At 52.6% G+C, this 12,549-nt stretch overlaps 1 protein-coding gene across 9 annotated transcripts in view; it reads left to right on the plus strand.

Moving 5' to 3' along the window:
• Nucleotides 1-12,549, plus strand: part of Eri3 (ERI1 exoribonuclease family member 3) — a 132,735-nt gene that overhangs the window by 107,708 nt on the left and 12,478 nt on the right. For 5 of the 9 annotated variants that reach the window (XM_076860583.2, XM_076860586.2, XM_076860578.2 and 2 more), the window contains one exon: nt 35-167. The exons of 1 other annotated variant lie outside the window; for it this stretch is intronic. In XM_076860583.2, the coding sequence (XP_076716698.1) occupies nt 35-167 (133 nt within the window). The remainder of the gene's footprint in view (nt 1-34; nt 168-12,549) is intronic. 3 more of the 9 variants (XM_076860580.2, XM_076860581.2, XM_076860585.2) reach the window with 1 other exon arrangement.

The following is a 12,549-nucleotide window of genomic DNA, read 5'->3' on the forward strand; positions in this document are numbered from 1 at the left end:
ACTCTGTTAACCACTCTTGCCTCCTGTCTTCCAGGCTTACAGCTTCGCCATGGGCTGCTGGCCCAAGAATGGACTTCTAGACATGAACAAGGGTCTCAGCCTGCAACACATAGGCCGGCCCCACAGCGGCATTGGTCAGTCCCTCCGCAAATCCCCCTGGCAGCTCGGTCAGTCCCCTGCCCACATGCCCCAGTCCCCTGGCACACAGAGGGTTTCCATGGCTCATTCAGTGCCCCCACAGGGTTCTCTCCATAGCTGGGGAAAGGAGGAAAGGGAGGATGGAATGAGGACCATTGGAAAGAACATCTCCAAACAACATTTCAGAGGAGACTGGGGTCTGGGTTTTGGATGAGTCACAAGTGGCCTTGGATTCAGGCCAACGTTCCCCAACCCCCTTGCCCACATCCCTAGTGGGCAATGTCCTCAGGGAGGTGGGCACATGTCAGCTTACCCGTGGAGCTGGAGGAAGCTGTTTAATATTGTTTCAAGTCTGTGGCCACTAAACTGGACGATCAATGGGAGTTAAGGAGATGAATTATTTAAACCTCACCAGCTTTTAATTAGTCGGGGTCCTTCTGACCGATGGCTTCGTCCACAGGGTATTGACTCCCCTGTAGGAGCAGCAGCCTCCATTGAGTGGTGCCTGGGTTGGGAGGGGCCACTTGGGGTACCAGAAGAGGGTACACTTTCAGGAGATTCCTACTTGGGAGGAGACTAGAGTAACTGTGATTCCCAGCACTCGGAGGCTCTGTGAGCTTCTGATAAATCAGCATGAATATGTGTCTGTGAGTATCATTGTGTCTGCCCATGCCGGACACTTTTAGCTGTGTGTCTGTGTAAGAGTATAATGTGTCCATGATTGTGTATAGCTGTTTGAAGGATGTGTATTCATAACAACATATCCGTATTTTTCTGAGTGCATGAGTCTGTACATGGAAGCAGCTACCAGCCTGTGTACCTATCTGTCAGAAAGAGTGTCTGTTCATTTCTCTGTCTCTCATTTTGTGTGTACATGCATGTGTGTGCATGCAAATGCTTCCAAGTGACATAGGCTTTGTTCCAGAGGAGGAGCCAGGGTGTTCCTGGGTGGTGCTGTGACCTTATCACAATTGGATTACTTTGGGGAAGGTATCCTTGGTGGGGACTGGAAAGATACATCAGGAGGTACCTGCTACAGACTAACCCCTTTATCCATTCCACATTCACTGGTGCCTGCTGGGCACTGAGCATGCTCAGTAGAAATTCCTGTCCTCAGGGAGCTCACATCCTGGGAGAAAATAGAGACTGAGGGCTGTGATAACCACATCTGGATTGCCCCAAGGGAGATTTTCCCTGTTCTCAGTTGCCAAAGTAGGTTCTACTTCTTCACTTACATCTTGCTGACTCCTGACTCCTGGGATGCCCCATATCATTTTTGTTGGGATATCCCCAGGCTCCCCAAGAGACTAGGAGAAAGAACAACAGGCCTGGGTAGGGGAGAATACCACCATAACAGCTACTCCCTCCCATCGTAGGTTTTCCATGCATCCTAGAGAAGACATTCAACCCAGCTAGGTGATATTCTTGGAAGGTCAGCAGGAAGTTTTCTAGAGAAGAGGTAACTTGAATTGGGATGCTTGACAGATGAATAGAAGATGCCAGGCAGAAAACAGAGAAGTAGAGAGACTGTGTGCACAAAGGCCTATAGCCATGAGAAGCCCAACGTATTGAGAGAACAAGTTCAGAAATAAACAAGTAGTTTCTCCATACTGAAGTAGAAAATTTAAGTTAGGGATCAGCTAGAAAATGGAAAAATAAGCAGTGTCTTGAATGCATGGTTAAAGGATGGATCCCCCTTCCCCCCACCCAAGGTTTAGAGGAGACATAGAATAGTCATGAGTGAACAGAGCTGTGATTCAGAACCAATGAGGCAGTTTGTGCTACACAAAATTAGTTCTTACTAGATGCTCAATAAATGCTTATAGATGAATGGACAAAAAGCTGGGTGAGTAAATGAATCAGTTTGGAAGAGTGGTGAGAGGGGAGAGACCAGAGAAAGAAGACCCAGGAGAAAATCAGCACTGATCCAGGGGAGGAGGAGCTACCCATAATGGAGTCTAGCAGTGGGAAGAGCAGCAGAACTGAGTGAACACGGGCTACATGGCCTTAAGTTAGGTATATTGCTTCTGTGTGTATGTTCCCAGGATGTTTGAGAGGGGGAAACAGCTCCCTCTGCCCACTCCTTGTTGTCTTTTGAGACTTAGTGATAACCTTCTTGTATGTTCACCCTTGATATCCTGTGACGTATCACCTCATTTAGAGAAAAAGGTTTCTCCATCTGGGTTGGTTCCGGGGGTAGCCCAGGGATCTGAATGCTAATACGGTATGGGCTTTGAAACCAGAAGTAGATCTGGCTCTACCATGCTAAACCCTGGGCCCTTAGATAAGAGGCAGTGGTACCTGCCTCTCAGAGCTGCTGGGAGGCCCTGTGCGTAACCTTGTAAAGGACTTGTGTATGCCTGGCCTGCAGCAGGTGCCCAGAGAGCTCCCTCTTTGTGGCCCTGCCAACACCAGGTCTCTCCAGGGCACTGGCAGCTCTTGGCACTAGGTCTTTGTAGTCTTTGAATGAAGAGGGCTGCCCTGCTGGCTCCTGGCTGGCTCTGAGGTGTGGGTGAGGGTGCTTGGAAGGGAGGGAGGATGCAGGGCATTAATTGGGCTGGGAGAGGCAGGGAGGGGAGGCGTGGGTTTTGAGCAGTGAGGTTAATGGCCCTCGCGCCAAAGAGACAGCTTTAATGAGCTTCAGCTGGCGGTGCCCCGAGTTACTGTGCGTGCTAAAAGGGTCGCGCTGTAAGAGTTTGATGTGGACTGCTTCCCAGCCCTGGGGTCAGGGGTCAGCTCCTGTCACTGGCCACTCAGGCTGGTCCTCAGTGACATGGTGCTAATTAACTGTGAGGAGCTGCCAGCCTGGAGTAGGGAGTGGTATGTACATTGGTGGGGGGCGGGGGTGAGACAGCATTGGGTGATGCTGGGCAAGGGTTCTGCAGAGCCCACTGCTTAGCCATCTTTAGAGTCTGCTTGGTTCTTCCTCAGTGCCATGGGGATATGGCATTGATGGTACAAAAATGCTGAGAGAGCAAGGAGGAGGGCTTGCTGGAGCAGTGGGGTGACAGGTGTGGGGCTGAGAGATAAGGCTGAAGGAAGCGAGAGGGCCAGCTGGCATCCTGAGGTGTTTGAAGGGGAGCCATGGGAGTATTGGGGACAGGAGAGCAACCAGTAGGAGTTGTGCTTCAGCCAGAGCAGTCCCGTAGTTTGTATAGGAAGAACTGGTGAAGAGTCCGCGGACAGGGAGGCCAGTGGGAAGGTACAATAAGGTAAGCAAGAGGTGGTGGGCAATTGAGAGCCAGGGCAGTGATTATGAGAATGAAGACAGGGAACAGGTAAAACTTCTGTTTATTCATTAAATGTTGCACTTACTATGTGTCGGAGCTAGAGATAAATAGGTAACAATGACATACACTGTGCCCTGTCCCCACTGATTTCAGAGGTAGAATTGTGACCTTGCCTCTGGGCACCAACTGAGAAAGAAGGCAGGTTTAGGCATAGCTAAGGAAGGTCCTGAGGTGGTGGAGTATTGGGCTGTGACATTTTAGCAGAGGTGGGACACTTCCTCCAGGGGTGGTGGACTTAGCCTTGAGATCGAAATGAATAGGGTGGTGCTGGAGTGGGATGTGCATGAGGAGGGGCTGCACATGTGTGTGTAGAGCCGCTGGCTTCTGAGGCCACAGCAGCTCTGTCAGCATCTGTGGTTTGGGCCAAACGCTCTTGAGGCAGGGCAGCCTCCACAGAGGACTGCTGACTGTTCCTCTTTCTTTCATTTCAGCAAAGGGTCAGCAAAGTACTCACATTATTTGGGGACATTTTCACACTAGTTCCATGAAAGCAAGCATCATCACTCCCATCCTATAGAAGAGGAAAACTGAGGCTCAGTTGAGAGACTCTCAAAAGTCACACAAATTTAGAAAGGAGCCAGGATTCAAACGCAGGTGCATTCAAGTGCAAAGACTGTGTCCCTACCACTGTGCAGACCTAGCTTTTTGGCGTTGGGCTTTTTGCTGCCAATAAGATGATACAGAAGATGACAAGCTCACTTCCTTTATTTACCTTTGTGTCATGCAAAATATTTGGGCCTTGACAAAGCTTTGGTGGCAACAGCTGAGGAAGAAAAAAAAGGAGGCATAGCCTTCCATCAGCCCTGCTGGAGTTACCCTGAAAGCCGGGTCCCTGCACCTACTGGCCTCTGTCCTCCTCTGGCCCTAACAGTTCTCCCTCTGAGATTGCAGTTTACTCTTTACCTCTTGGCCCAGGAAAATCCTGCCTATCTTCAAGGACCATTTTCTTGGGGCCTCTTGCCTGGCCTTCCTAAGTATAAGTGTATGGAAGACAGGCTTGTTGGCCCATTATAATCTGTCAGAGGCAATAACCTGGCCCTTCATATTTGGGCTTTTTGAGACTGGGTCTGGGCTCCTTCCTTTCCTTTTTTTGGGGAAATCTTCACAGGAAGTATCGTAAAATCTCACCTGCTATTGTGATAGGGAGGCCCCACAGACTGCTGGTTTCAGCTGGCGGGAAGCATAACTGGAACCTTCCTGATGCCCAGCTAGGTGGTCCTGCCCTGGGAGCTTAGCCCCTGTGCAGTTCATGGCCAGAGACCCAATGGACTCTCAGGAGCTTGCTGCCCAGCACCGTCCAGCAAAAGAGCTGGACTGGCAGGTGGCAGGGTGGGGACTTGGCCCCCAGGGGGGGCAGTACTGGCCTGTGGTCTCCCCTGAAGGAGTGGGGTGTCTATCAGAGTCCAGTCAGAATGCATTAGCTCTGTGACACGGATCTCATTAGTGCCCGTGAGAGGTGTCACTGCGGGAGAATCGTCGGCTCAGGGAGACGCTTGTACCAAAAGGAAGAAAGGACAGTGACAGCCTTTTCTCTGCCGCCTCTGCCGCCACGCTCACTGGGCCGCCCGCCCTCCTCCTGGTGGGGGGGTGGGGGGTGCTAGCTAATGAGCTCGTCTACAGTACAGCTCTTTGCCTTCCCCTCCTTGAAGTTTCCCAGGTCCCTCTGAAGACCTCAGGCCCTGGATTAGCACACACCAAACGCCAGCCCCCCTCTGGCCCAGCAGGGAGTTCCTTCTGATCACCCTGCTCTTGCACCATGGGCAGGGGAAGGAGGTGGTGCCAAGACAGGCCAGGGGAGGGGGCCTCGCACCCCTAGGAATATTTGAGCCCCTCTGCATCCCTTGAGAGTAACATGTCCCCTTCACTGCAGAGGGTTCTTCTTGCTTCTGAGAGTTGCAGTTTTCTCCCCTTCTCTTGCCCCATGACTCTTAGCCTGACAGTGTCCCTGTCCCTAGGGTGAGCCCCTCCCAAGGCAGGGAATAATGGAGGGACTCCAGCTGAAGGTTCAGTAGATAGCATTTTGGCCTGATATGATGTGGGACTTTCTACTCTGAATCAGCAAGAGCCCAATGGCTGGGCTTTGGATGATCTGATGATGAAGTGTTGATATGAGGACCCTATTGTCCCTTTGCCCATCTGTCCCAGAGAGCTGCCCCACCACCACCATCACCACCCCAGCTTTTTCACCTTCAGGGCTAGGACAGGAGGAATCAGTTTGGCTGCTTTATGGGAAGGTACAAGGCAACACCGTTAGGGTGTCTTCCCCCAAACTGCCTACTCCCATCTCGTTCTTTCTGGTATGACCCTGAGAAAGTGAGAAGCCTGGGGATGGATGACCAAGAGAAGGGGTAATGATCCAGGTGTCCTTCCTCCCTGAACTGACCCCCTGGGAATCAGGAATGGGTTCTTGCCAGACATAGGGCTCTAGTCTTCAGTAGCAACCACAGATGGAATAAAAGGATAGATGGAGGGGTGAGTTGACAGATGGATGGAGGAAGGTTCTGGTCTATGTATGTATGTGTTCCATGTGGGTGGTGCTTTGAGAAGTACAATCTTTGTTTCCGTACCTTCCTAGCCCCGGGTCAGCCTGGCCTCCCCTTGTCTCTCTGTGTATCTCCTGTCAAACCATCGCAGACGTAAATGACAAAGAAATCAGAAAGACAGATCAATGCCGGCCAAATTAGCACTTGCAGATAGACTGTGCGGGGATGTCAGCGCCCTGACCCCTGGTGATCTTGCAGCCTTGGCTGCTGATATTATGCAAATTGCATCCATCTGGCAGGACCTGCGTGCTGGCTGCTCCTACTCAGAGGAGTAATGGGCTGGGGGTGGGCGGGAATGTTGGAGCAAGAGTCAGTGTAGTGAGTGTGCATGTGTGTGGGTGTGTGGTGCCCACCGAGCACTGGGCGGTGATTGAGTGATTGACAGGGCAGATAAGGGGCTGCATTGGATTCCTTTGGGCAGGAGGATTAGGAGCAGCCACAGATGGGAGATAACTGGACTTCATTTCAGTTTATTTTCCTCCTTATCCCCTCTCCCCACCTTCACTCCCGAAAAACACAATCTCTGTAGTTTGCGTTTTCATCAATATTTGCAAGTCATTACCACTGGTTTAAGGTGAGAGACAATGTCAGGGCCCAGACCAAGCCAGCCCCTCCCCCAATCCTGAACAGGCCTGGTACCCTGAGAATTAATCCCTAGAGCAGCCTTCTCTCCATTGGTGTCCACGCAGCCCCTCCTCCCAGGCCTACACTACTCAGGGGAGGACTCATACTTCATGGGCCAGCCCTGCTGACCTGTCTCATCTGACCTAATGCCATCTGGCATTCCTTCGGCTGGGCCGCTGCCCCTCCACTTGAGGCTGCCGTGTAACATCCCTGCCCCCATGTTTAGGCTCCAGCAGATGTGCTTTTGGCCCTGGTATTAGCAGGGGAGTCGCCAGGACTGCACTGCTGCAGAGTTTCGGACCCTTCTTCACAAAGCCTCCCATTCTGGATACTACTGACCAGGGCCCAGGCCCTGACTGAGCAAAATAGGACTCAGGGCCTATGGAGAGGAGAATCTGGGTGGTCTGTTTGAATCCCCAGGGTCATTCCGCACCATTTGCTGAGTGCCAGGTGGGGTACAGAGGCTTCATATCTGTCTCACTAAGTTTTTAAGCCCAGTGATAATGACTGGCATCTCTACTTATGAGGAAACTGAGGCTTAAGAAGGTTATGTATCAAGGAAGTGGGAGAGCCAGTCCCCTAGTCTAGGGTTTGACTACTTCACCACCAGGACCTTCCACTTCACTGCTGTGCCACCCACCCCAAAATGTCACCATGCCTGGATCCACTAAAGTGAACCATCCCAGACATAAGCAGACAAGTTCCTTCAGGTCCCAGCCTGAAGACCCAGACCTTCACCTGGACCTCCTGCCAAACTGAAAGGGGACAACAACAAAGAGTCCTGACTGCAGGGGCCTGTGTCTGAGACAGTTGGGCTGTAGCAAGAAGGATACACGCAGGACAGAATGCACTCAGCAGCTGAACCAGCCTAGGAATATGACACAGCATGTATCACCAGGCCATGCAACTCAAGGAGAGGAGCTAATGCAGCTCAGGCAGCCAGCTATGGCTGGTGGAGGGCATAGCTGTCCTGGGGCTCCCTTCAAAACTGGGTCCCCACCATACTCTTCCCACCAGGCAGGGTTGGGAGCTGGGAGTGCTGGGGACATGTCCGGGGACACGTGTGCAAGGGGAGCTTGTCCTAATGAGGAGAACATGGCTGCTAGTTAGGCAAGGGGCGGGCGGGAGCTGCAGAGCTGATTGAAGGCGGGGGCAGGGGTCAGACAATTAGGCCCAGATCCGGCCGTTTGATGTGAGTTCTGAGGCCTCAAAGCCTCCCTTCAGCTGGCTCTCTCTACTCCCTCCTCTCCCTCCTCTTTCCTTTCTTCTTCTGCCCAAAGGCAGGAAGGATGGAAACGCTCACACTCACTGTTACTATTATTAAACCCTGTGGCAGGCCAGTCAGACCCCAGGACTCCTGCCCACAGGGGGCACTCCAAGTCCCCAGGAGGTTCCTTGGACCCCAGAGGGGGCATCTGGCCAGAGACCCAGGCCAGGTCAGCTGGACCCCAGGGCAAAATAACCCTGCCTCTCTTGCTTCTGAAGCAGAGAGTGAATGGACCGCCCAGCAGGAATTTGAGCTCTGAGTTGCTAAGACCACGTCCCAGGCCTGCTTTGACCGTCACCTCCTCCAGCCGCTACTTAGTTCTTTTCTATCCTGTACTGGGGGTGGCAGGGAGGGCGTGGTTCATTCACACTCAAGCCCTGTCACACAAATAGTCACCTGCAGCAGTCATAGCAAAACCTTGCTGGTAAGATAAAGATGCATAGAGCCACATAGCTACAGCATTGTTGTTCCCCAAAGCAGACCCCCTCCCCCAACACACACACAGACAAGTCATAGCCTCACATACCATCACAGGGCCTTGCACACAAACCCTGCTTATCCCCTGTCAAAGGACCCTGGGAGCTAGGCTCCACCCCCCAGAATAGTTGGGAATAGCAGTGGGATCTTGGGTGAGGGGTAGGGATACCCAGCCCTTCCAGCCCCAATTTTAGGAAATAGGTGAAAAGAGCTGGTACTGACCACAGAGTGAGAGGAGACCAGATTGGGGGGGGGGGGGGAGTGGGAAGAGGGAGGGTGGGAGCAGAGATAAATGTTAGCTCATTTCTTCCGTAATTAGTTACTCCCTCATCCCCGCGTTGTAATTGTGAACAAGCTGTAATGTTTAATTAGTCTGTAAATGAAACCCCAATTTCATAATGGCCTAGCTGACAGGGCTAAGTGAGCACGGGAGGAGGCGGAGGGGAGGTGACAGGAAGGGCCTGCAGTGGGGGGACAGGCAGTGGGATCACCTGTTTTTCTCTTCAGCCCCAGCCTGGCCCATGTAGGGAGGCTGTGTGACTGGGTCCAGTCCTGTACTCCTGCTTCTAATATCCTCTCCCTCCCTGGCGCTTCTTACTGAGGAATGGGAGGAAGGCTCCCAGGCATCATCCTCCATACCTCCCCTCAATTATTGGGTTGGGTTTCACACTCCCAGCCCAACCCCCGTCCTTCTGGTTAGACAAACAGACTCAGGGTGACCCTGACAAGGATGATGCTCCCTACCACCACCCAAGTCTAGCCTTCTCACTCCCCAAGCAATCCTACTTAGAGACCTTGCTTGGCAGCTGGGACCTCAAACTCTGACCCTTCACACCAAAGAAGGCAGTGGCTGGCTTGGGCCCCTCCCCCTCCGTTCCACCTCCAAGTGAAATCCAGAATCCGTGCTACGCAGAAACCCAGGCCAGACTTCACTCTCCTGAGGTGTCATCACCGCGGCCTGTGATGAACGGGAGCTGCCGCAGGGGGGAGCCCCTGGCCCCACAGCTGCCTCATTGGTCTCCCTGTTTCCCCCACGACATTCTCGCCGCCCGCGCACGCCCCCGCCCCGCCTGCCGCAGCCATAAATCTCAATTTACGAGGGCGGCTCTGGTGGGGGAGGGAGGCAGCACCACTAATGATGGCTCCTCAGCCGGATTTTTCATGTTGCACAGTCATAAATTTTTAAGAACAGCATGGGCAGCACGTTAGCAAGTTATCGAGGCTGCCTCCATGCTGGCTGCCAAACTCCAAGAGAGGGGCAGAGACCAGGAAGGCACCGGAGGCATGTGGGGCGGGGCCGGACAGCCGGCCAGGCCAGGCCAGTCAGAAGGCAGCCAGGGAAGGCTGGCCAGCCCAAGGGTCAAGGCTCGAGTGAGCCTGCACCAGGCAGGGCAGTGTTACCACAGCTGCGGGAGCCAGGGATGAGCACGCGGGTGGTATCCGTGGTGTGGGCATACCGACCACGGCGTTTGGGAGCTGCTGATGGATGCCTCTGTTCCAGGACTTGACACCATGATGTACGGGGAGCCCGGAGACATATGGATTTTCAAAGTGGCCACTTTGAATAGAATTACAAACCCTGAGCATGTGCACAGTGAGGCCTCTGCCCTGGCAGAGCTGCACTTGCTTCATAAACCAGGGGCCTTTTAGTATCGTTCTCAAAAGCTTGGATTCCTGGAGTCACGGAAGAAGAACCCTGGGGAAATGATCACAAAGGGAGCATATGGCACATGCCAGAGCCAGGCTAACCTTGTTCTGTTAAGTCTTGTCCCTTCAAAGTCAAGTGCTCCTGGGTAAGTCACTCTGCATCTGGGCCTCTTTCTTAGACTCTTTTAAGGTGGGGTTGACTGTGGCTTCTGACTCCCAGGCTTACTAAAGTAAGTTCTATAAAACCCTGAGTACCTGTTAGTTCCTTTATCTGTTAAAATCTCCAAAAAGGCTTCTGAGGGAAGCATCTGGAGAACAGATCTTTGTGGGAGATGGTGGGACCTTCGCTTTGTTCATTCATTCATTCACAAGACATTTGCTGAGGTCTTGTGGATTTCCAGACCAGACAGCCTCAGAGGCAAGGAAAGTTTCTTCCTGGAAGGTGAAGTGAGGAGGTTCCCAGCTCTGTGTTCCCCTAGTGATGCCTAAGCCTTCAGGGTGCTGAGAAGCCCATACTTGACCCCAGGAGTTCCTCTGAGTTCCCTGACATGGGCAGTTGGGATTAATTACCGTCCGACTATGCATAAGAGCAAGTAGGAACCTAGCAATCCTTGGAGGAGGTGGGCCTACCACCAGGGACAGCCTTAGAAGGCCACACAACATAGGGTCAAGAAATCAGAAGTTGCTCAAGTCAAGTGTGCATATGTATTTATTTCAGTGTCGGGAGTGGCAATCCGTGCTGAGGATGGCTCCATGGTAACCCACAAGGTCAAAGACTGGTCATTGAGGCAGAAGAACCACCAGGCTGAGCCTGGCTGTCTTAGGGGCAGTCCCTGTCCACCTGGCCTGAGAGTCACAACCTCCGTCTCTGCTCACCTTTCTTGCTCCTTCTCAAGCCACTCTCCTCCTGCTTCCTGGGCCGCAGGCTCTGCCCTAATCTCCTGGGTCCTGCCCCTGCCTCAGGTCCTTTCCTCTGGCTTTATTTCCCCTGGTTCCAGGCTCATATCCCCACCCTGGACCTGCTTAACTCCTGCTCATGGTTAGAGCTCAGTTTCAGAGTTTGCTTCCTCAGGAAGCCTTCTTTTGACTCCTAGCCTTGGCCAGCCACCCTACCCCACCTCCATTTCACAGTACCCCGTACTCACCCTTTACAGCACTTAATCAGTTGTAATTAAGAGATTACTTTCTTGAAAGTTGTCTAATGCCTCTCTTCCCACTAGATTGTAAGTTCCCTGAGGGCCAGAACTTCTGTCTGTTTTGTTCACCTTGTATCCCTGAAGCGGAGCATAGTGTCTGACAAGTGTAGGCAGATAATAAATAAAATGTGCTGTTTTGAATTGAGTTAAATTGAGTTGAGATGGCCCTGGCCCACCCCTGGGTGCCAGGGCAGGGGGAGGGAGCTAGGGAAGTGCCTGGAGCTGAGGTGGTTCCCATTAGTCCTCATGATTAATTCACAGCCACACTGTGATGGAGTGGGCTTGTCCCCAGTCAGCGCCTCCGCTGGGGCCCACCTGTTAGTGACAAACAAACAAAGGGGATAAATAATGCATTGGGAGCTGAGCCAGGCAAGGCGGCGGTATTGAAATTAATAGGGATTAGCTGAGCAGCTTGAGGATGAAATATTTACCAGGTGGGACTGGGCTTAGGAAAGGCAGCCACCCCGCTTCCCAGCATTCCTAAGGCCCTTCTCCAGGGCATCATTGGCTAGGACTGGCCAGTACCACCACTCCCACTCCTGCTACCTCCGTTTGCAGGACAGGCTGAGCAGACCACCGAGAGCTTGGGTCAGGCAGTCTCCTGGCACAGTGAGTCCGGGGGCAGCCTAGATGCTAGGAGGGAATGGAGGGGAAACAGACGAAGCCTTGGGCACTTATGCTGTAGACAAGGACTGGGTTTGATTTTCAGAGCCTGCGTGTGTGGCAGCTGTGAGCAACAAATGACAGGGCTGGAGGTGATGCACTTGCGATCTTGCGCCTCTGTCCTCTGTCTCTTCCTGCAAGCCTTCCTTTCCTTGACTCTACATACTTCCCGAGTGAGCCTTTGTATAGATAACCCCTCAGGGGGGCTGTAGTCTAGCAGGAGGTGACAGAGTAGTGATGACAGGGGGCTCTCTGGGTTCTGAGGGAACACAGGGAACAGAGGCCAAGGTAAAAAACAGGGTCAAGAGCAGCGCCAGGGGTACAGTGGAGGAGTGTCCCAGGCAGAAGGAAGAGCATGTAAAAGTCAAGAGTCAGAGGAGCCTGAACTTGGCTGTAGGACAGGAGAGTGGAAAAGATGAAGCCCGAGCCGTCAACAGGGCCAGGTCCCCGGACCTCATCAGGGATCTTGGGTGCTGTCCTGGGAGCAGTAAGGAGCCATGGAAGGTGGTGGATTTCCATTCTTAATTCTTATGCTCTTTGCAGAGAAGTGTCTGTATACCCCTAACATCACCTTCCCTGAAGTTAACATCTTGCATCATCAAAGTGCAACTGTCAGCACCAGGAGATAACACTGGCTCTATATTATTGATGACACTGAAGGCCTTGTTTAAATTTTACCATGGTTTCCATTAATGTCCCTTTTC

This window comes from Callospermophilus lateralis, chromosome 7 (genome assembly GCF_048772815.1).
Source record: "Callospermophilus lateralis isolate mCalLat2 chromosome 7, mCalLat2.hap1, whole genome shotgun sequence".
NCBI lineage: Eukaryota > Metazoa > Chordata > Mammalia > Rodentia > Sciuridae > Callospermophilus > Callospermophilus lateralis.